The following is a 25,483-nucleotide window of genomic DNA, read 5'->3' as shown; positions in this document are numbered from 1 at the left end:
CCCTTATCACAGCCCGACTTCACGCCGTACACAATGCAAAAACCACGGCGCTTGGGCTCGCTCAAAGCTCAGTAATTTACGTAGTCTAACCATACTTTCAAAAGAAACCTGTTTTGTAGTAGAATACTGGAAATATCAAACATCATAAAAAAAGCTACTTGACTATGACCACCAAAATCCAAACAACGTTACTCCCCCCCCCCTTTTTGGTCGCAAGTTTCAACGGGATTAAACGCTTTCCAAAGCAGTGTTGTCAAAACCTTCTCATCAGCTCATGTTAATTAATAGTTTAGCACTTTTATAACAGTGGCAATCTAGCAACCTAGACTGTAGCCGGTAAAATCTTAAACCAAGTGGATGAAAACATCACAACATGTAAGGACTGAATCTGTTGCCCTCACTTTGCTCTGTGATCCTCGAATTTTGTGTTGTTCTTTTCAGTCGTAGGGAGTCATAGAGTTGTAGGGGTCCTACAATGACCAATGTGATGTTGAACTGAAATTCTGCATTCTGTATTATTTAATTGCTTACAGTTTCGATTTTACACTGTTGCCAGTCCAACAAGCTTCACACAAAATAATTGCCAGTAAATTAAACCAAGTTTACCTTGGAGAAGATGCTATTGGGTAAACCAACGAGCTTTGCACACGGTTACGTGCAACGTCGGCCCGAGCACAAAACAAACCATTTAACTAGTCTCGTTATACACAAAATTAGAACTATAATTCTGGAAAGGAAGAATATTCCAGAGTTTGTAACATGAGACCTTACCGGTGGCTGACGTTGCCAGTAATGGGTTTAAACAGTATCACTTGATGTCGTGTGTTTGTGCACGGAAAGTGTATGGTTTGACATTGCCCTCATTGTAATGATTTTGCTGCCAATATTTTCAATAATAATCTCCCGAAGAAGCTATAAATCCCTTTATTTACAACCTCAAATTATTTGATGAGAAGGGGTAGCTGTCAGCTACGAGTCAAACTTCGTGATCTCCCTTATCACAGCCCGACTTCACGCCGTACACAATGCAAAAACCACGGCGCTTGGGCTCGTTCAAACCTCAGTAATTTACGTAGTCTAATCATACTTTCAAAAGAAACATGTTTTGTAGTAGAATACTGGAAATATCAAACATCATAAAAAAGCTACTTGACTATGACCACCAAAATCCAAACAACGTGACCCCCCCCCCCCTTTTTGGTCGCAAGTTTCAACGGGCTAAAACGCTTTCCAAAGCAGTGTTGTCAAAACCTTCTCATCAGCTCATATTAATTAATAGTTTAGCACTTTTATAACAGTGGCAATCTAGCAACCTAGACTGTAGCCGGTAAAATCTTAAACCAAGTGGATGAAAACATCACAACATGTAAGGACTGAATCTGTTTATGTCCGTAGTAAAAATGAGACCGTTAAGTTGGCATAGCGCCCTCACTTTGCTCTGTGATCCTCGATTTTGTATTGTTCTTTTTAGTCGTGGGGAGTCATAGAGTTGTCCAATGACCAATGTGATGTTGAACTGAAATTCTGGAATTCTTTATTATTTAATTGCTCACAGTTTCTATTGTGCACTGTTGTCAGTCCAAACAAGCTTCACACATATATTTTTCAGTATATTAAACCAAGTTTACCCTTGAGAAGATGCTAGTTGCAACGACGGGCCGAGCATTAAACAAACCATTGACGTAGTCGCTTTATACACCAATTTAGAACTAGAATTTCAGAGTGGAAGAAAATACACAGAAGCTAATTAATGTGCAACAATATAAGAAAACTGTTGCAGTGTCCAACGTGCCCGCTGGCCATATCCCTATTTATGAGTATTTCCACGCTAACAACTATACTTCTTTTTCCACATGACCTGCCAAGTCCAAGACTATGACCACCAAAATCCTGAACGTGGCGTTGCAAAAACTACACGTTGGCTTTATCACGAAATGATTATAGCAATTTCTTAGTAAGGAAAATTCCCAGTGGAGCCGCTAAAGTTTGTTGTATAGCGCTGTTTATCAGATTAAAACACTGTCCAAAACAATTCACTTTGTCAACAATACCTTCTCATCAGCGTATAATATTATTTAAGCATTTTTAGAAGCATAGCTCCGCAGTAAGCGGAATCGTGAAATTAAACCATGTATTTTATTGCCATCGCTAAGCTTACTCCACGAATTAAAAACTCTGGCTTACAATCTTAAATGTATCAGTTCATTCTTGCAATTGTTTTTCAAGAAGTCCGGATTGAGATACGTATCATCTTGAAGCGGCTAAGTTTCCCATCAGACATACCGACCTTCCAGGCCCCAACGGTCAAGGAAATACTGTCGCTTTTTGGGATTCTTAGGGCAGAAAATCGAATAATATTTAGATGTCTCGACTAGATAGTCGTACTTGTTTGTGACCGTTAAACTGACATAGCGCCCTCACCGGACTAGGTCATTACCCATTGTCATTGTCGGTGCTTTTTGTTCAAGAAGTTGGTGGAGTCCCATAAGGTCCAATGTGATCTGGACTTTGAGGTAAATCTCATTCCAAGGGAAATCCTTAGCATGGCCTCCATTGTTTTTTCCTCTCAGCCTCGATTTGAAGGTTCGCGTAACGAGTGCAAAGATTGTTGTGTATCGGAAGTAAATGAAGAAAAGGGAAATGTACTTTAATGTGTAATAGGTTATACGCCGACCGTATGCGTGTGTGTAATTCTGAAGGATTTAATTTGTATTTGACAAACTTTGTTTTTTATGCCTAAACATAAATTAAATCAAGGTAAATTAAACAAAAAAATGTGTTCATCAGCAAAAGTCTATTACTTCAAAAACATAGCAATCGGATGGTTAGAAACTAGTGCCACAATATTGTTTTGTTTCTCTACTCTGAAACCAATTGTAATCAAACCGAGGCTGAAAGAGAAATTCGTCTGGTCCCTTAGTTCTAACTTCACAATCTGTATGTGTTATTGTTATTACAGTCAGGAACACGGGACGGCAATGAAAGATGGAAGGTGCTTCGATGGTGGCTCAGTGGATTGACATGTTGGTTGCTGTTGATACGTACTTAAAGTGGTAAGTCAAACAAGATTTTTTAATTTTACAATATGAAAGCGCCAAATAATGATTTATCTAGTTCATAATGAATGGTCTAGAAAACAACTGCTTGACTTGTCTTTCCTCGGTTGCAATCACTTTCCAACATGGTTTAGGGACTGTGACAATTTAGGGGCCTTAACGGCTATGTGTAGACTCATAGAATCCCATAATGTCACTGCTATTATTCTAGACATGGGAATTATATAATACAACAAAGGATGGTTGCAGTTGGCATTGTTCTGATGTTCTGATGGTAGTAGTCAATCTGTACAAGTCTGAAATCGTACATCACCCTATGGTTAGCTTGGTATGCAATAGGTTCATAGTGAATAGCGTCCAGTGCAAAAGTATTTTAACAATGGTCCGTTTGCCAAGTGCATCTGCCAGCTCGTCATTGCTTCCCGTAGCTATGTCAACCACTACGGGAACGGAAAAAAACACTTTGGCTGGTCTTTTCTTAATGGATTGGCTAAGGTGTTTTGACCCTTAACCTCGATAGAACACATTCCATCTATAAATATCACACATGACCTTTGTTTACACCGAAAAGGGAAATAAATCATTAATAAAATTGTTGAAAAGCGTTTAAAAACTTGCGTTACAATATTATTGCTATAGAGAAGCGTGCTTTTTTGTAAAGCAGATAAAACATTAAAAGAGGGGAACCAATTTCTGTAAATAAAAACTTAAAATTTATTGCAAAGTTAATACAGATTTGTACATGTGAGCGTGCTCTCTTCTTTAAAAACGTTTTTTTTGCAGCGAGGGGCCCTGTTCACATAGGAACCGTAACAATCTTTTTAGGATAATAATCTTTGAAAAATAATTGCATACACAAAAATTGTACAGTTATGCTTGCCCGTAAATTTTAAATTCCGGTTTTTTTTTTTTTTTATTCAATTTAAAAAAAATTGAACTACGGTTTAATATAATTTGTTGTCATGTGTTTTTTTCTGCCTCGAAATAAATGTATCTAAACCTATATTATTATGAAAGAGCTATTGCCTGGCCCTTTTTTGTTCAGTATTTGACACTTTCGTTTGCTGATAGGGACCGTGTTCACATATAGGGACCGTACAACAAACTTTTTTGGATATGATTAAAGGTTGCCGAACTTAGCATTGTACTGGTCTGGTCTGTTATATAATGTTACAATGGTGTGGTTGCCAGTTCCTTCTAGCTAGTCTTTGTTTTCTATAGATATGTAGATCACTGCCAGTAGTAAGAAATGACACTTTGGCAGGATTGGATAGAATAACAAAAAAGGAAGAAACCAGTGTCCATTTAAAATTAACTGCATACACAAATATTGAATTGTACGGTTCGCTTGCCCGTAAATTTTAAATTTCATGAAAAAAACAATAATAGTAATTTATTGTTTTTGTCTTTTTTTTTCATAAAAGCTTGAACTACGTTTTAATATATTTTGTTGTAATGTTTTTTTTTTCTGTTGTTAAATAAATGTACCCAAACCTATATGAAAGGGCTATTGCCTGGCCCTTTTCGATCAGTATTTGACACTTTCATTTGCTGCGAGGGACCGTGTTCACATGTAAGGACCGTACAACAAACTTTTTTGGATATGATCAAAGGTTGCCCGAACTTAGCAAATATAATTCAAACAAACCTGAACAGTTTGAACCACGTTTTAATATATTTATCTTGTAATATTTTTGTTTCTGCCGTGTCAAAGTTGATGAAAACCTATATGCAAGGGATATTGCCTGACTTTTGTTTGTTCAGTAGGCCCCTTACTGACACTTTTATTTGCTGTGAGGGACCGTGTTCACATAGGGACCGTACAACAAACTTTTGTGGATATGATTAAAGGTTGCCCGAACTTAGCATTGTACTGGTCTGGTCTGTTATATAATGTTACAATGGTGTGGTTGCCAGTTCCTTCTAGCTAGTCTTTGCTTCCAATAGATATGTAGATCACTGCCAGTAGTAAGAAATGGCACTTTGGCAGGCTTGGATATAAAAACAAAAAATAGAAGAAACCAGTGTCCATTGATAAAATCTTTGAAAATTAATTACATAAAAAAATATTGAATTGTACAGTTAAGCTTGCCCGTAAATTTTAAATTTAATGACAAAATAAAATAACTTTTAATGTTTTTGTGTCTCTATTCTTAACAGATTGAACTACGTTTAATGTATTTTGTTGTCATGTTTTATTCTGCCATTAAATAAATGTACCCAAACCTATATGAAAGGGCTATTGCCTGGATTTTTTTTTTTTTTTTTTTTTGGTTCAGTATTTGACACTTTCATTTGCTGTGAGGGACCGTGTTCACATATAGGGACCGTACAACAAACTTTTTTGGATATGATCAAAGGATGCCTGAACTTAGCATTGTACTGGTCTGGTCTGTTATGTAATACAACCAAGGATGATTTCAGTTGGCATGGTTATGCAGTATTCAATCGATATAATTCCGAAATCGTACAGCAATAGGTAAACACCTATGGGTTAGCCTGTCGGATGTGGTATGCCTTGTTGGTTCATTGTGAACGCCATCTATTGACGAAGTATTGTTTTTGAACAATGGTGTGGTTGCCAGTTCCTTCCAGCTAGTCTTTGTTTCCCATAGATATGTAGATCACTGCCAGTAGTAAGAAATGGCACTTTGGCAGGCTTGGATATAAAAACAAAAAATAGAAGAAAACAGTGTCCATTGATAAAATCTTTGAAAATTAATTACATAAAAAAATATTGAATTGTACAGTTAAGCTTGCCCGTAAATTTTAAATTTAATGACAAAATAAAATAACTTTTAATGTTTTTTTGTCTCTATTCTTAACAGATTGATCTACGTTTAATATATTTTGTTGTCATGTTTTATTCTGCCATTAAATAAATGTACCCAAACCTAGTCAGGCAGCTTAGCGAACGGATGTGGACGTTCCGGACAAAAGCACCAAATTTTGTCCACGTGGTCCTTATTACCTAAGCTTTGCATTTTTGATAGGAACCACCTCACCAAGACGTATTATGGCGGCCATCTTGGATTTCCAAGATGGCCGCCATTTAAAAACCTGTTTTTGCCAGTATCTCACCTCCTGAGTCACCTAGGATCACAATTATGGTGTCTAGATATACATTTCCATGGTCAAGGAATACATCTTCACCACTTAGAAAAGCAACAGTGCTTTATTTCCTTTGTATGGCGGCCATCTTGGATTTTTAAGATGGTAACCATATGAAAAACCCATATTTGCCGGTATCTCGCCTCCAAAGTCACATAGAATCACAAATAGTGTATCCAAATATATATTTCCATGGTCAATGGATCCAACTGTACCACTCAGAAGAGCAGCAGTGCCTTCTTTCTTTTATATAGCGGCCATCTTGGGTTTTTAAGATGGCCGCCATACGAAGAAAACACATATTTTATCAATATCTCACCTTCTAAATCACCTATAACCACAATTATGGTGACCACATATACATTATCATGGTCAATGAATCTAATTGTACCACTCAGAAGAGCAGCAGTACCTTCTTTGTTATATATAGTGGCTATCTTGGGTTTTCAAGATCTACATGTAACCTATAAGTCACGTCAAATACATACATTTGCATGGCTAACGCATACAAATAGAACAGCAGCAATGTTTTCTTTTTTATGGTGGCCATCTGGGAGTTTTAAGGTTTAATGAAGGCCTTGAAAGCACCAGGTAAAAAAGTCCACACAGGAACCAATAATTGGCTGTCATCATATAGACTAACTCACTCACTCACTCACCCAGTCGACCCAAGTTGTCGCGTTGCAGCATGTTTGAGTCAGGCTCTATGTCTGACACGCCACACAACTCTATCCTGCATACAGCTGATTAGCTCCTCCTTGTTGATTACTTCTGCGTCTTCAAGCAGGGTCTTTAGCATAGTCTTGGTGGGTCTTCTAGGGCCGCACCTGCCGTGAGTGGGCTCCCACACGATGACTTTATTGGCTGGTAGCTCTGGGTGCCGTAGACAGTGACCAGCTCAAGGTTGGTGATGTGATCCCTCCAGGAGACATTCTGTGCCATCTGTAGCATCCTGGTGTAGCATCCTGGTGTAGCAACCACTGATAGATTTGGTCATCGCCTTGTTGAGAGTCCAAGACTCACACACATACAGCAGGATGGTTTCTATTACCGCATGAAAGAATCTCAGCTTTAAACCATTTGGGAGCTGAGATGTCCAGATCTTCTTCATGTCATGGAGGACTTTCCATGCAAGCGCCTTATGGACTTTGATGTCTTTCTCTGTTCTCTGCATCGTGGAGCCGAGGTACTTGAAGTCGTCCACCTCCTTTAGTGATGCACCTCCTAAGGTCTTTTAGCGGAGCATGATCCCCAATGTTGTATACCATATACTCCGTCTTCTTGGCAATGAGATGGAGACCAACCTTCTCACACTCCGACTCAACTCTGCTGAGTAGCTCTTGCGCCTCTATGATGTTGTCAGACAGTAGGGCTATATCATCTGCGAAGTCTAGGTCGGAGAGGGTCACTAGGCCGATTCTTCTAAACTTTCTTGGGGTGATGGTGAAGCCTAGATCCTCGTGTTCTTTGAGGGCTCGTCTCAGGGCGTAGTCAAGTGCAATGAAATGGAGCCAGCGTGTCGCCTTGCAGAACTCCAGCCAATATTTCGAACGAGAGTCCATCCTCAGTCACTGGAATGTGTGGGTTTTTTCACTCTGCTGTCACTCCAATCTTTTAGGCAACTCGTGTTGCATGCTGCAACAACTTATAATCTGGGGATCTCCTTTGCCTCTCTTCTGGCTCAACCCCTCTTTTGTTTCATTTACATGTTTAAGGTCACTAGACGTATCATAGTTTAAGAGTAAGGAGAGTCTTGACATGGAAGGCACTTCATGGCATGAGGCGAGTGAGGTCTCCACGGTGACATCAACAGTTGCCACAGTTGAGTCTGTACTTCTGTAAGGAGCCGAGACATGGACTCTCGACAGCCAATCAAGAATGTGCACTAGATGCTCACCTGGTGTAACCAGACCTGGCTCAGATCTAACAACATCTCACCTTGTGTTGCCAGACCTAGCTCAGATCTAACATCATACCTGGCCCATATCTACTATTATCTGGCCAAGACAATGCCACCAAATCACCTGCTACGTCTGGACCAGTGTGCTATGAAATTTAACCTTTTGCAGTTGTACTAGGTGGGGTATGACCCAAGTTGTCAAATATCAAATTTGTGATCCAGATCAACGAACGAAGGAGGTGAGATATTGAATGGGTTTATACTTGGCAGCAATATTGAAAGTGATCGATGGCCTGCTTTGCCAAGTGGTACAGTTGCACTCCTTGACCATAACAATATATATTAAGAAGCCATTATTGTGACTCTAAGTGACTTAAAGGTGATATATTGGCAAATACGTTTTTGTCTTCTTATGACGGCCATCTTGAAAACCCAAGATGGCCACTACATAAAAGAAAGAAAGCACTGCTCTTCTAAATGGTACAGTTGGATTCCTTGACCATGAAAATGTATATTATTTGGTCACCATAATTACAATTGTAATTGTGATTATAAGTGATTTAGGTGTGATATGGATAAAAAATATGGGTTTTCTTCACATGACGTTAATCTTGAAAACCCAAGATGGCCGCCATCCAAAACAAAGAAGGCACTGCTGCTCTTCTAAATGGTACAGTTAGATTCCTTGACCATGAAAATGTATATTTGGTCACCATAATTGTGATTATAAGTGATTTAGAAGGTGAGATATTGATAAAATATGTGTTTTCTTCATATGGCGGCCATCTTGAAAACCCAAGATGGCCGCTATATAAAAGAAAGAAGGCACTGCTGCTCTTCTGAGTGGTACAGTTGGATCCATTGACCATGGAAATATATATTTGGACACACTATTTGTGATTCTATGTGACTTTGGAGGCGAGATACCGGCAAATATGGGTTTTTCATATGGTTACCTTCTTAAAAATCCAAGATGGCCGCCATACAAAGGAAATAAAGCACTGTTGCTTTGCTAAGTGGTGAAGATGTATTCCTTGACCATGGAAATGTATATCTAGACACCATAATTGTGATCCTAGGTGACTCAGGAGGTGAGATACTGGCAAAAACAGGTTTTTAAATGGCGGCCATCTTGGAAATCCAAGATGGCCGCCATAATACGTCTTGGTGAGGTGGTTCCTACCAAAAATGCAAAGCTTAGGTATTAAGGAACACATGGACAAAATTTGGTGCTTTTGTCCGGAACGTCCACATCCATCTCAAATATGGTCATAAGCTGCCTGACTAAACCTATATGAAAGGGCTATTGCCTGGGATGTTTTTTCTTTTTTTCTTTTTTGGGGGGGGGGGGGGGTTCAGTATTTGACACTTTCATTTGCTGCAAGGGACCGTGTTCACATATAGGGACCGTAAAACAAACTTTTTCGGATTTGACTAAAGATTGCCCGAACTTAGCATTGTACTGGGCTGGTCTGTTATATAATGTTACAATGGTGTGGTTGCCGGTTCCTTCTAGCTAGTCTTTGCTTCCCATAGATATGTAGATCACTGCCAGTAGTACGAAAAGGCACTTTGGCAGGATTGGATAGAATAACAAAAAAGGAAGAAACCAGTGTCCTTTGATAAAATCTTTTAAAATTAACTGCATACACAAATATTGAATTGTACGGTTCGCTTGCCCGTAAATTTTAAATTTCATGAAAAATAATAATAATAATAATTTATTGTTTTGGTTTTTTTTTCATAAAAGCTTGAACTACGTTTTAATATATTTTGTTGTCATTGTTTTTTTTCTGTTGTTAAATAAATGTATCCAAACCTATATGAAAGGGATATTGCCTGGCCTTTTGTTGTTCAGTATTTGACACTTTCATTTGATGCGAGGGACCGTGTTCACATATAGGGACCGTACAACAAACTTTTTTGGATATGATAAAAGGTTGCGGTCTGTTATGTAATACTACAAAGGATGATTTCAGTTGGCATGGTTATGCAGTATTCAATCGATAGAATTCCGAAATCGTACAGCAATAGGTAAACACCTATGGGTTAGCCTGTCGGATGTGGTATGCCTTGTTGGTTCATTGTGAACGCCATCTATTGACGAAGTATTGTTTTTAAACAATGGTGTGGTTGCCAGTTCCTTCTAGCTAGTCTTTGCTTCCCATAGATATGTAGATCACTGCTAGTAGTACGAAAAGGCACTTTAGCAAGCTAGGATATAATAACACAAAAAGGAAGAAACCAGTTTTGAAAATTAATAGCATAATAAATTTTGAATTGTACACGTAAGCTTGCCTTTCTTTTAGTTTCATAACCAAAATAAAACAATAGGCCTAAATAAAAGGTTGAATTAAGTTTTAAAATATATTGTTTTGTCATGGGTTTTTCTACTGTTAAATAAGTGTATCCAAATAAATATGGAAGGAATATTGCCTGCCCCTTTTTCACCCCATGAACAAAATATAATTCAAAACAAAGCTTAACAGTTTGAACCACGTTTTAATATATTTATCTTGTAATATTTTTGTTTCTGCCGTGTCAAAGTTGATCAAAACCTATATGCAAGGGATATTGCCTGACTTTTGTTTGTTCAGGAGGCCCCTAACTGACACTTTTATTTGCTGTGAGGGACCGTGTTCACATAAGGAGCGTAACAAACTTTTTTGGATATCATCAAAGGTTGCCCGAACTTAGCATTGTACTGGTCTGGCCTTTGCTTCCCATAGATATGTAGATCACTGCCAGTAGTAAGAAAAGGCACTTTAGCAAGCTTGGATATAGTAACAAACAAAAGGAAGAAACCAGTGTCATTTGGTAAAATCTTTGAAATTTACATGCATTGAGTTGTACACTTACGCTGGCTTTTTTTTAACTTCTTTAAAAAAATATTAAAATTAAAACCTTGTAAAAACTAAACATTTCCGAATATACTCCAGAAACCAAGTACAAGTGTGCAATATTAATTACATAATCATGTAAAACAAAATTATAATTTGTATTCTCCAATGTAAAACAATGCCTATAATGGCGAGGCCGGCATTCGAACTCAGACACGTCGTCTGAAGTTTGGCGGTGACTGCGCCACAACTCACTGAACTAATCTGGTAGTGCTGTCAGGGACACTATATAACGCATCCTATGGTCTTCTGTTCACGTCCCAGTGATCAAACGAATGCCCCACAATGCACCTGGATTCATTTTGTCTTATAAGAATTAAAATCGGGTCTGGCAAGCACCAACGTGCTAGGGCGATTCGTTAGGCGCTGGTACTGTCTCTGAATTCCGGATTGGTATGAGCCACTGGTCTCGAGTTCGATCCCGGCCCCTCGCAATAATACGAAACAAGGCATTAATTACTGGGAAAGACACCAGTATGGTTTGGGAGCCGCTTTGTTTACCCTGAGCGAGGGGGGCAAGGACTGCTAGGGTTGAGAGATAGGGAAGGATATACTGTGAAGTCGGTTGTCATACCAGAAGGGTGCTATATGGAAGCCGGTAAGGGGCCTCTGTTAGTGGTGTATGTGTTGCGCGGACCATACATTGCAATGGGGGAATAACCCGAATCGCGGCTCCTGAATACCTGACAAATCGCAGAGTAACTTTTTGTCTTTTATTTTGATAATATTTTTGTTATTCCATGTTGTATGTTTTATTTAATCAGAAAGATCGACGGCAAAGAGAGGCACACTCCCAAACATAAATTAATAAAGAAGATATAAAAACAAATGAAATAATAATTTATGTCGTCGCGACAACTTCTTTTAATATTTGGTTGATATGTTTGGTGTAAAAAGAAAAACGAAAAAAAAACCAATTAGGCGCTTACCACCTCACGCAATTATCCAACAAATAGATATTTAAAGGCCTTGTTATCCTTTGGTGTTTTTGGACTGTTTTAATGTTTTATTCATATAGTATAAAACCGTATACATATGTTGGTAAAAACCAAATTAATATTCTTTATCCCCGATCACCCGATGCAAATTTAACATATATTAAATTGTTTGCAGTACCCGCTGCTAAAACATAGGATTCGAAATGCCTCAAGCTACCGGGCAACCGCGGTGGTCTAGTTGGTAAGATACTGCTCTAGAGTGTCATGGGTCGTGGTTTCGAATCCCACCCGAGTCTTGTTTTTTTTTCACAAAACTCGGGTTAGTACTGAGTATACAGTGCTATAATATTATCTATCCCCGATGCAAATTTAACATCTATTATTTATATATTAGAGTTGTACAACTGTAAACATTTTATTTCAACATGTGTGTTTTTTTCTTTTGAGTTATCCTCGAAACTCCTGTGCTAGTAATGTCCAGGTAGAAAGAATAATCCCTTTAGGAATTCACCATCTGAGAAGCGTTTATAATCAAACTAAGGGGGATAATAAGTAAAAATATCTTTGTCCATAACTGCAGTTCTTTGAAGTGAAATGACTCTTAAAATGCATTTTATACTATCCAAATCTGCTTTGCTTCTCTTTATACCACGTACGTTTTCTGGCTAGAGTTGTAGGCCTATTAACATATGTCACTTACAGTTTATTGTCTATACATTCCGCCCAGAGTAGTTGAAAGGCAGTGGACACTATTGGTTTAATCTTAAAGACCAGCCTTCACAATTGGTGTATCTCAACATATGCATAAAATAACAATTTTGAGTAATATCCAATAGTGCCCACTGCCTTTAAAGGCAGGACAGCTCTTTTCAGAACTGGGAAGTCTCCCGAACAATCCGATAAATGTACTCTGCGGTAGTAGAATAACTTAAGACAGTTCTCTAAAGAACAAACTCTACCTGGCAAGTACAGATTCTCACTTGGTGTTACTGCAAACCAGATACTAATACCTCACCATTCAATGCCATAAATCATACAAACCTTTTACTTGTTCATTACCTTTTTTCAACAATTTACTCATTAAGGAATAGTTATTATATCAATTTCGTAATGAGCATAAACTACGTGACTAAGACCACCAAAATCCTAACAACGTTACACCCCTTTTTTTGGTAGCGATATTCAACGAGCTAAAAACGCTGTCCCAAACAAATTTTGTTAAAACCTTCTTATCAGCTCATGCTCATTTTAGCACTATTATTACAGGGGGAATCTGCATCCTAGACTGTGGCCGGCGAAATCTTAAACCAAGTGGTTGACAACATAACAACATGTAAGGACTGAATCTGTCTATGTCCCCGCTAGATATCCGTATAACGTAGTAAAAATGAGACCGTTAAGTTGGCATAGCGCCCTCACTTTGCTCTGTTTTCCTCGATTTATTTATTGTTGGGAGTCAGAGAGTTGTAAGAGTCCTATAATTGTGGAATTCTATTTTATTTAATTGCTCACAGTTTCTGTTGTGCACTGTTGCCAGTCCAAACAAGCTTCACACAAATAATTACCAGTAAATTAAACCAAGTTTACCTTGGAGAAGATGCTATTAGGCAAACCAATGAGCTTTGCACACGGTTACGTGCAACGTCGGGCCGAGCACAAAACAAACCATTTTACTAAGTCTCGTTACACAAAATTAGAACTATAATTCTGGAAAGGAAGAATATTCCGGAGTTTGTAAAATGAGACCTTACCGGTGGCTGACGTTGCCAGTAATGGGTTAAAACAGTTTGACCAATATTCACTCGATGTCATGTGTTTATGCACGGAAAGGATATGGTTTGACATTGCCCTCATTGTAATGATTTTGCTGCCAATATTTTCAATAAAAATCTCCGAAGAAGCTGGAAATCCCTTTATTTACACCCTAAAATTGTTTCATTAGAAGGGAAAGCTGTCAGACAACTTCGCGATCTCCCTTATCACAGCCCGACTTCACGCCGTACACAACGCAAAAACCACGGCGCTTGGGCTCGCCCAAACCTCAGTAATTTAGGTAGTCTAGCCGATCTTTCAAAATAAACCTCTTTTATAACGAATACTGGAAATATTTAAACAGCAAAAAAATGACCACCAAAATCCAAACAACGTTACTCACCCCACCCCCTTTTTTTGGTCGCAAGTTTCAACGGGCTAAAGCGCTTTCCAAAGCAATGTTGTCAAAACCTTCTCATCAGCTCATGTTAATTAATAGTTTAGCACTTTTATAACAGTGGGAATCAAGCAACCGAGACTGTAGCCGGATAAAATTGTAAACCAAGTGGATGAAAACATCACAACATGTAAGGACTGAATCTGTTTATGTCCGTAGTAAAAATGAGACCGTTAAGTTGGCATAGCGCCCTCACTTTGCTCTGTGATCCTCGAATTTTGTATTGTTCTTTTCAGTCGTAGGGAGTCATAGAGTTGTAGGGGTCCTACAATGACCAATGTGATGTTGAACTGAAATTCTGCATTCTATATTATTTAATTGCTCACAGTTTCGCTTTTTCACTGTTGCCAGTCCAACAAGCTTCACACAAAATAATTGCCAGTAAATTAAACCAAGTTTACCTTGGAGAAGATGCTATTGGGTAAACCAACGAGCTTTGCACACGGTTACGTGCAACGTCGGGCCGAGCATAAAACAAACCATTTAATTAGTCTCGTTATACACAAAATTAGAACTATAATTCTGGAAAGGAAGAATATTCCAGAGTTTGTAACATGAGACCTTACCGGTGGCTGACGTTGCCAGTAATGGGTTTAAACAGTTTGACCAATAATCACTCGATGTCATGTGTTTGTGCACGGAAAGTGTATGGTTTTACATTACCCTCATTGTAATGATTTTGCTGCCAATACTTTCAATAATAATCTCCCGAAGAAGCTATAAATCCTTTTATTTACAACCTCAAATTATTTGATGAGAAGGGGTAGCTGTCAGCTACGAGTCGAACTTCGCGATCTCCCTTATCACAGCCCGACTTCACGCCGTACACAATGCAAAAACCACGGCGCTTGGGCTCGCTCAAAGCTCAGTAATTTACGTAGTCTAACCATACTTTCAAAAGAAACCTGTTTTGTAGTAGAATACTGGAAATATCAAACATCATAAAAAAAGCTACTTGACTGATGACCACCAAAATCCAAACAACGTTACTCCCCCCCCCCCCCTTTTTGGTCGCAATTTTCAACGGGATTAAACGCTTTCCAAAGCAGTGTTGTCAAAACCTTCTCATCAGCTCATGTTAATTAATAGTTTAGCACTTTTATAACAGTGGCAATCTAGCAACCTAGACTGTAGCCGGTAAAATCTTAAACCAAGTGGATGAAAACATCACAACATGTAAGGACTGAATCTGTTGCCCTCACTTTGCTCTGTGATCCTCGAATTTTGTGTTGTTCTTTTCAGTCGTAGGGAGTCATAGAGTTGTAGGGGTCCTACAATGACCAATGTGATGTTGAACTGAAATTCTGCATTCTGTATTATTCAATTGCTCACAGTTTCGATTTTGCACTGTTGCCAGTCCAACAAGCTTCACACAAAATAATTGCCAGTAAATTAAACCAAGTTTACCTTGGAGAAGATGCTATTGGGTAAACCAACGAGCTTTGCACACGGTTACGTGCAACGTCGGGCCGAGCATACAACAAACCATTTACTTAGTCTCGTTATACACAAAATTAGAACTATAATTCTGGAAAGGAAGAATATTCCAGAGTTTGTAACATGAGACCTTACCGGTGGCTGACGTTGCCAGTAATGGGTTTAAACAGTATCACTTGATGTCGTGTGTTTGTGCACGGAAAGTGTATGGTTTTACATTGCCCTCATGGTAATGATTTTGCTGCCAATATTTTCAATAATAATCTCCCGAAGAAGCTATAAATCCTTTTATTTACAACCTCAAATTATTTGATGAGAAGGGGTAGCTGTCAGCTACGAGTCGAACTTCGTGATCTCCCTTATCACAGCCCGACTTCACGCCGTACACAATGCAAAAACCACGGCGCTTGGGCTCGTTCAAACCTCAGTAATTTACGTAGTCTAATCATACTTTCAAAAGAAACCTGTTTTGTAGTAGAATACTGGAAATATCAAACATCATAACAAAGCTACTTGACTATGACCACCAAAATCCAAACAACGTTACCCCCCCCCCCCCCTTTTTGGTCGCAAGTTTCAACGGGATTAAACGCTTTCCAAAGCAGTGTTGTCAAAACCTTCTCATCAGCTCATGTTAATTAATAGTTTAGCACTTCTATAACAGTGACAATCTAGCAACCTAGACTGTAGCCGGTAAAATCTTAAACCAAGTGGATGAAAACATCACAACATGTAAGGACTGAATCTGTTCATGTCCGTAGTAAAAATGAGACCGTTAAGTTGGCATAGCGCCCTCACTTTGCTCTGTGATCCTCGAATTTTGTATTGTTCTTTTCAGTCGTAGGGAGTCATAGAGTTGTAGGGGTCCTACAATGACCAATGTGATGTTGAACTGAAATTCTGCATTCTATATTATTTAATTGCTCACAGTTTCGATTTTGCACTGTTGCCAGTCCAACAAGCTTCACACAAAATAATTGCCAGTAAACTAAACCAAGTTTACCTTGGAGAAAATGCTATTGGGTAAACCAACGAGCTTTGTACACGGTTACGTGCAACGTCGGGCCGAGCATAAAACAAACCATTTAATTAGTCTCGTTATACACAAAATTAGAACTATAATTCTGGAAAGGAAGAATATTCCAGAGTTTGTAACATGAGACCTTACCGGTGGCTGACGTTGCCAGTAATGGGTTTAAACAGTTTGACCAATAATCACTAGATGTCATGTGTTTGTGCACGGAAAGTGTATGGTTTTACATTACCCTCATTGTAATGATTTTGCTGCCAATACTTTCAATAATAATCTCCCGAAGAAGCTATAAATCCTTTTATTTACAACCTCAAATTATTTGATGAGAAGGGGTAGCTGTCAGCTACGAGTCGAACTTCGCGATCTCCCTTATCACAGCCCGACTTCACGCCGTACACAATGCAAAAACCACGGCGCTTGGGCTCGCTCAAAGCTCAGTAATTTACGTAGTCTAACCATACTTTCAAAAGAAACCTGTTTTGTAGTAGAATACTGGAAATATCAAACATCATAAAAAAAGCTACTTGACTGATGACCACCAAAATCCAAACAACGTTACTCCCCCCCCCCCCTTTTTGGTCGCAATTTCCAACGGGATTAAACGCTTTCCAAAGCGGTGTTGTCAAAACCTTCTCATCAGCTCATGTTAATTAATAGTTTAGCACGTTTATAACAGTGGCAATCTAGCAACCTAGACTGTAGCCGGTAAAATCTTAAACCAAGTGGATGAAAACATCACAACATGTAAGGACTGAATCTGTTTATGTCCGTAGTAAAAATGAGACCGTTAAGTTGGCATAGCGCCCTCACTTTGCTCTGTGATCCTCGATTTTGTATTGTTCTTTTTAGTCGTGGGGAGTCATAGAGTTGTCCAATGACCAATGTGATGTTGAACTGAAATTCTGGAATTCTTTATTATTTAATTGCTCACAGTTTCTATTGTGCACTGTTGTCAGTCCAAACAAGCTTCACACATATATTTTTCAGTATATTAAACCAAGTTTACCCTTGAGAAGATGCTAGTTGCAACGACGGGCCGAGAATTAAACAAACCATTGACGTAGTCGCTTTATACACCAATTTAGAACTAGAATTCTAGAGTGGAAGAAAATATACAGAAGCTAATTAATGTGCAACAATATAAGAAAACTGTTGCAGTGTCCAACGTGCCCGCTGGCCATATCCCTATTTATGAGTATTTCCACGCTAACAACTATACTTCTTTTTCCACATGACCTGCCAAGTCCAAGACTATGACCACCAAAATCCTGAACGTGGCGTTGCAAAAATTACACGTTGGCTTTATCACGAAATGATTATAGCAATTTCTTAGTAAGGAAAATTCCCAGTGGAGCCGCTAAAGTTTGTTGTATAGCGCTGTTTATCAGATTAAAACACTGTCCAAAACAATTCACTTTGTCAACAATACCTTCTCATCAGCGTATAATATTATTTAAGCATTTTTAGAAGCATAGCTCCGCAGTAAGCGGAATCGTGAAATTAAACCATGTATTTTATTGCCATCGCTAAGCTTACTCCACGAATTAAAAACTCTGGCTTACAATCTTAAATGTATCAGTTCATTCTTGCAATTGTTTTTCAAGAAGTCCGGATTGAGATACGTATCATCTTGAAGCGGCTAAGTTTCCCATCAGACATACCAACCTTCCAGGCCCCCTTACTCACGGTCAAGGAAATACTGTCGCTTTTTGGGATTCTTAGGGCAGAAAATCGAATAATATTTAGATGTCTCGACTAGATAGTCGTACTTGTTTGTGACCGTTAAACTGACATAGCGCCCTCACCGGGCTAGGTCATTACCCATTGTCATTGTCGGTGCTTTTTGTTCAAGAAGTTGGTGGAGTCCCATAAGGTCCAATGTGATCTGGACTTTCAGTTAAATGTCATTCCAAGGGAAATCCTTAGCATGGCCTCTATTGTTTTTTCCTCTCAGCCTCGATTTGAAGGTTCGCGTAACGAGTGCAAAGATTGTTGTGTATCGGAAGTAAATGAAGAAAAGGGAAATGTACTTTAATGTGTAATAGGTTATACGCCGACCGTATGCGTGTGTGTAATTCTGAAGGATTTAATTTGTATTTGACAAACTTTGTTTTTTATGCCTTAACATAAATTAAATCAAGGTAAATTAAACAAAAAAATGTGTTCATCAGCAAAAGTCTATTACTTCAAAAACATAGCAATCGGATGGTTAGAAACTAGTGCCACAATATTGTTTTGTTTCTCTACTCTGAAACCAATTGTAATCAAACCGAGGCTGAAAGAGAAATTCGTCTGGTCCCTTAGTTCTAACTTCACAATCTGTATGTGTTATTGTTATTACAGTCAGGAACACGGGACGGCAATGAAAGATGGAAGGTGCTTCGATGGTGGCTCAGTGGATTGACATGTTGGTTGCTGTTGATACGTACTTAAAGTGGTAAGTCAAACAAGATTTTTTAATTTTACAATATGAAAGCGCCAAATAATGATTTATCTAGTCAATAATGAATGGTCTGGAAAACAACTGCTTGACTTGTCTTTCCTCGGTTGCAATCACTTTCCAACATGGTTTAGGGACTGTGACAATTTAGGGGCCTTAACGGCTATGTGTAGACTCGTAGAATCCCACAATGACACTGCTATTATTCTAGACATGGGAATTATATAATACTACAAAGGATGGTTGCAGTTGGCATTGTTCTGATGTTCCGATGGTAGTAGTCAATCTGTACAAGTCTGAAATCGTACATCCCCCTATGGTTAGCTTGGTATGCAATAGGTTCATAGTGAATAGCATCCAGTGCAAAAGTATTTTAACAATGGTCCGTTTGCCAAGTGCATCTGCCAGCTCGTCATTGCTTCCCGTAGCTACGAGAACAGAAAAGTCACTTTGCCTGGTCTTTTCTTAATGGACTGGCTAAGGTGTTTTGACCCTTAACCTCGATAGAACACATTCCATCTATAAATATCACCCATGACCTTTTTTTCACAGAAAAGGGAAACAAATCATATAAAAAATTGTTGAAAAGCGTTTAAAAACTTGCGTTATAAAATTGTTGCTATAGAGAAGCGTGCTTGTTTGTAAAACAGATAAAACATTAATAGAGGGGAACCAATGTCTGTAAATAAAAACTTAAAATTTATTTCACAGTTAACACAGATTTGTACATGTGAGCGTGCTCTCTTCTTTAAAAACGTTTTTTTTTTTTTGCTGCGAGGGACCCTGTTCACATAGGAGCCGCAACAATCTTTTTAGGATAATAATCTTTGAAAAATAATTGCATACAAAAATATTAAATTGTACAGTTAAGCTTGCACGTAAATTTTAAATTTCATTTTTAATTTTTTTTTATTCAATTTTTAAAAGATTGAACTACGTTTTAGTATAATTTGTTGTTATGTTTTTTTTCTGCCTCGAAATAAATGTATCTAAACCTATATTATGAAAGGGCTAATGCCTGGCCCTTTCTCGTTCAGTATTTGACATTTTCATTTGCTGCGAGGGACCGTGTTCACATATAGGGACCGTACAACAAACTTTTGGGGATATGATTAAAGGTTGCCCGAACTTAGCATTGTACTTGTCAGGGGTGGATTTCACAAAGAGTTAGGACTAGTCTTATCATGAGTTAGGAACAGTTACTCGTCCTAACTTAGGACTATCCATGCAATTTGTATATCTCCTAGGACTAGTCCTAAGTTAAGACTAGTCCTAACTCTAAGACTAGTCCTAACTCTCTGTGAAATCGACCCCTGGTCTGTTATATAATATTACAATGCATTGCAATGGTGTGGTTTCCAGTTCCTTCTAGCTAGTCCTTGCTTCCCATAGATATGTAGATCACTGGCAGTAGTACGAAAAGGCACTTTGGCAGAATTGGATAGACTAACACACAAAAAGAAGAAACCAATGTACATTGATAGCATCTTAGGAAATTAATTGCATAAACAATATATTGAATTGCCTTTTATTTTAAAAGTTTGTGAAAAATATAATAGATTTTCACGAATGTTTTTTTTTTTTTTTTTTCAAAAGCTTGAACTACGTTTAATCATGGGCGTCAATCAGGGGTGGGACAGCCCACCTTTTGGAGGGTGGGGGACACAATATCAAATGTCCCCCCCACCTTTTTGACCACCTTTATCATGAAGCCCAAGTTTTGCCATGTGTAAGACCAAACCCGGTGTCCCTATATGGGTATTAATCCTGTGGGCAAAGGGTGGGGGACACTATGTCCCCCCTCAAAATTGGCCCTAGATTGCATCACAGAGCATCTAAAATGCAAAATTTCCCCGGGCCCTTAATCAGGCCCGCACCTCACGACGTAAAGGCTTCCCACACGCATAGTCCATCGCTGACAGATTTGCACCTCCCCCCTGAAAGAGTGGAAGGAACGTGAACCCCCACCCCATTTTCGAAGGGTGGGGGACACAGTATCAACTGTTCCCCGTGTCTCTTGACCACCTTTATCATGAAACTCATGTTTTGCACTGTGGAACTGTGGAGCACTGGAACACAATATTCCCATTGTTCTGTTTCGTTTGCCATTTGGCCGCTAAATGGCCTAAAGATTGCACCACAGAGCATCTAAAAATACAAAATTTTCGCAGGCCCTTAAGCGGGCCCGGACCCATGCCGTAAAAGTTTCGCATTTGCGTGCTCACTCTTTGGCAGATTTGTCCCCTAAAATTCGTGTCATAGATCAACACCTGAACATGCTATTAACCAAAAAGATTCTACTGCTGCTCACATTTTACAGATGTTGTGTTCCATTCTGTAAGCCTCTTATTGGCCTAAAGATTGCACCACAGAGCATCTAGAATGCAAACTTTTCCCGGGCCCTTAAGCGGGCCCGGACCCATGCCGTAAAGGTTTCACACTCGTGTGCTCACTCTCACAGATTTTACCCCTAAAACAAGGTTCATAGATCCGCACTTGAAGATGCTGTTAACGCAAAAGGTTCTACTGCTGCTCACATTTTACATATGTTCTGTTCCGTCCTGTATGCCTCTTATTGGCCTTAGATTGCACCACAGAACATCTAGAATGCAAAATTTTGCCCGGGCCCTTAAGCGGGCCCGGACCCATGCCGTAAAGGTTTCGCCCTCGTGTGCTCACTCTGCGACAGATTTTCCCCCTAAAACAAGGTTTATAGATCCGAACTTGAAGATGCTCATTGTTTAATAACTTAAAAGGTTCTACTGCTGCTCACATTTTGAAAATGTTCTGTGCCATTCTGTATGCCTGTTATTGGTCTTAGATTGCACCTCAGAGCATCTAAAATGCAAAATTTTCCCGAGCCCTTAGGCCCGGACCCAAGGCTGTAATAGGCTTTGCGTTCCGCTTTAATACCCACCAGGGATGAACTGCCGTCTGAGCATTAGAATGAGAAACAAAATGGATATTACGAAGCTATAGTTGAGTTGTTTTTTAGGTACAATAACCATGATAGAAAAAATAGGTGCATCATAGCTTGAAATAGGCATTAAATCTGAGAGGGGGAACATCACCCCTCAGACTCGATAGATTGCACCAGAGAGCATCTCCGGACAAAAAAATTTCCGGGGCCCTAAAGCGGGCCCCAGACCCCACGCTGTAAATGTTATGTCCCCCCCCCCCCATCTTTCAAGACGGATTGACGCCCCTGCGTTTAATATATTTTGTTGACATGTTTTTTGTTCTGCTGTTAAATAAATGTACCCAAACCTATATGAAAGGGACATTGCCTGGCCTTTTTTATCAGTATTTGACACTTTCATTTGCTGCGAGGGACCGTGTTCACATATAGGGACCGTACAACAAACTTTTTGGGATATGATAAACGGTTGCCCGAACTTAGCATTGTTCTGGTCTGGTCTGTTATATAATGTTACAATGGTGTGGTTGCCAGTTCCTTCTAGCTAGTCTTTGCTTCCCATAGATATGTAGATCACTGCCATTAGTAAGAAATGGCACTTTGGCAGGATTAGATAGAATAACAAGAAAGGAAGAAACCAGTGTCCATTAAAAAAAAATGTGAAAATTAATTGCATACAAAAATATTGAATTGGTACAGTTAAGCTTACCCGTAAGTTTTAAATTTCATGAAAAAAATAATAAATGTTAATTTATTGTTTTTTTCGTTCTTTTTTCTTAAAAGATTGAACTGCGTTTTAACATATTTTGTTGTCATGTTTTTTTTCCGTTGTTAAATAAATGTATCCAAACCTATATGAAAGGGCTATTGCTTGGCCCTTTCACGTTCAGTATTTGACACTTTCATTTGCTGCGAGGGACCGTGTTCACATAAAGGGACCGTACAACAAACTTTTTTTTATATGATTAAAGGTTGCCCGAACTTAGCATTGTACTGGTCTGGTCTGTTATATAATGTTACAATGGTGTGGTTGCCAGTTCCTTCTAGTTAGTCTTTGCTTCCAATAGATATGTAGATCACTGTCAGTTGTAAGAAATGGCACTTTGGCAGGCTTGGATATAAAAACCAAAAAGGAAGAAACCAGTGTCCATTGATAAAATCTTTGAAAAATAATTGCATACAAAAATATTGAATTGTACAGTTAAGCTTGCCCGTAAATTTTAAATTTCATGACAAAATAAAATAACTTTTAATGTTTTATTTTTATTTTTATTCTTAACAGATTGAACTTCGTTTAATATATTTTGTTTTCATGTTTTATTCTGCCATTGAATAAATGTATCCAAACCAATATGAAAGGGCTATTGCCTGGCCCTTTTTTGTTCAGTATTTGACACTTTCATTTGCTGCGAGGGACCGTGTTCACATATAGGGACCGTACAACAAACTTTTTTGGATATGATTAAAGGTTGCCCGAACTTAGCATTGTACTGGTCTGGTCTGTTATATAATGTTACAATGGTGTGGTTGCCAGTTCCTTCTAGCTAGTCTTTGCTTCCCGAAGATATGTAGATCACTGCCAGTAGTAAGAAATGGCACTTTAGCAGGCTTGGATATAATAACAAAAAAAGGAAGAAACCAGTGTCCATTGATAAAATCTTTGAAAAATAATTGCATATAAAAATATTGAATTGTACAGTTAAGCTTGCCCGTAAATTTTAAATTTCATGACAAAATAAAATAATTTTTAATGTTTTTTTAATTTTTATTCTTAACAGATTGAACTACGTTTGATATATTTTGTTATGTTTTATTCTGCAATTGAATAAATGTATCCAAACCAATATGAAAGGGCTATTGCCTGGCCCTTTTTTGTTCAGTATTTGACACTTTCATTTGCTGCGAGGGACCGTGTTCACATATAGGGACCGTACAACAAACTTTTTTGGATATGATCAAAGGTTGCCCGAACTTAGCATTGTACTGGTCTGGTCTGTTATATAATGTTACAATGGTGTGGTTGCCAGTTCCTTCTCGCTAGTCTTTGCTTCCCATAGATATGTAGATCACTGCAAGTAGTACGAAATGGCACTTATGCAGGATTGGATAGAATAACTAAAAAGTGAAGAAACCAGCGTCCATTGATAAAATCTTTGAAAAATAATTGCATACAAAATCATTGACATGTACAGTTAAGCTTGCCCGTAAATTTTAAATTTCATGACAAAATAAAATAACTTTTAATGTTTTTTATTTTTATTCTTAACAGATTGAACTTCGTTTAATATATTTTGTTGTCATGTTTTATTCTGCCATTGAATAAATGTATCCAAACCAATATGAAAGGGCTATTGTCTGGCCCTTTTTTTGTTCAGTATTTGAAACTTTCATTTGCTGCGAGGGACCGTGTTCACATATAGGGACCGTAACAAACTTTTTTGTATATGACTAAAGGTTGCCCGAACTTAGCATTGTACTGGTCTGGTCTGTTATATAATGTTACAATGGTGTTGTTGGCAGTTCCTTCTTGCTAGTCTTTGCTTTCAATAGATATGTAGATCACTGTCAGTTGTAAGAAATGGCACTTTGGCAGGCTTGGATATAATAAAACAAAAGAGGAAGAAACCAGTGTCCATTGATAAATCTGTGAAATTAATTGCATTAAAAAAAGAAAAAAATTGTCAAGTTAACCTTATATTTTAGTTTAAAAATTCATGAATAAAACAGTACTAAAATTATGTTTTGTTGTATATTTTCAAAAGCTTGAACTACGTTTAATATTTATTTTGTTTTCATGTTTTTTCTGCTGTTAAATAAATGTCTCCAAACCTATATGAAAGGGATATTGCCTGGCCTTTTTTATCACTATTTGACACTTCATTTGCTGCAAGGGACCGTGTTCACATATAGGGACCGTACAACCAACTTTTTTGGATAGTGATTAAAGGTTGCCCGAACTTAGCATTGTACTGGTCTGGTCTGTTATATAATGCTACAATGGTGTGGTTGCCAGTTCCTTCTAGATAGTCCTTGCTTCCCATAGATATGTAGATCACTGCAGCCAGTTGTACGAAATGGCACTTTGGCAGGATTTGATAGAATAACACAAAACAGGAAAAAACTAGTGTCCATTGATAAAATCTTTTAAAATAAGTTGCATTAAAAATATTGAACTGTCAAGACAAGTTTGCCTTTTAATTCTAAAATTAAAAAAAAAAAAATCTTTTTTTTTAAACATTAAGTTTTTTTTAATATTTTCAAAAGCTTGAGCTACGTTTAATATATTTTGGTGTCATGTTTTGTTTCTGCCGTTAAATAAATGTCTCCAAACCTATATGAAAGGGATATTGCCTGGCCTTTTTGATCAGTATTTGACACTTTCATTTGCTGCGAGGGACCGTGTTCACATATAGGGACCGTAACAAACTTTTTTGTATATGATTAAAGGTTGCCCGAACTTAGCATTGTACTGGTCTGGTCTGTTATATAATGTTACAATGGTGTGGTTGCTAGTTCCTTCTAGCTAGTCTTTGCTTCCCATA

General features: G+C 38.2%; 1 protein-coding gene across 1 annotated transcript in view; it reads left to right on the top strand.

Moving 5' to 3' along the window:
• The first annotated feature begins 2,992 nt into the window (after positions 1 to 2,992).
• Positions 2,993 to 25,483, top strand: part of LOC139935702 (phosphoribosylformylglycinamidine synthase-like) — a 55,966-nt gene continuing 33,475 nt past the window's right edge. Inside the window, exons 1-2 of the mRNA XM_071930238.1 lie at positions 2,993 to 3,053; positions 18,928 to 19,021. Coding sequence (XP_071786339.1) covers positions 18,954 to 19,021 — 68 coding nt within the window. The 5' untranslated portion in view covers positions 2,993 to 3,053; positions 18,928 to 18,953. The remainder of the gene's footprint in view (positions 3,054 to 18,927; positions 19,022 to 25,483) is intronic.

Source organism: Asterias amurensis, chromosome 4, assembly GCF_032118995.1.
Source record: "Asterias amurensis chromosome 4, ASM3211899v1".
Classification (NCBI taxonomy): domain Eukaryota; kingdom Metazoa; phylum Echinodermata; class Asteroidea; order Forcipulatida; family Asteriidae; genus Asterias; species Asterias amurensis.
Note: the sequence above shows the minus strand (reverse complement) of the source record. Positions and strands in the feature narration are given on the sequence as shown.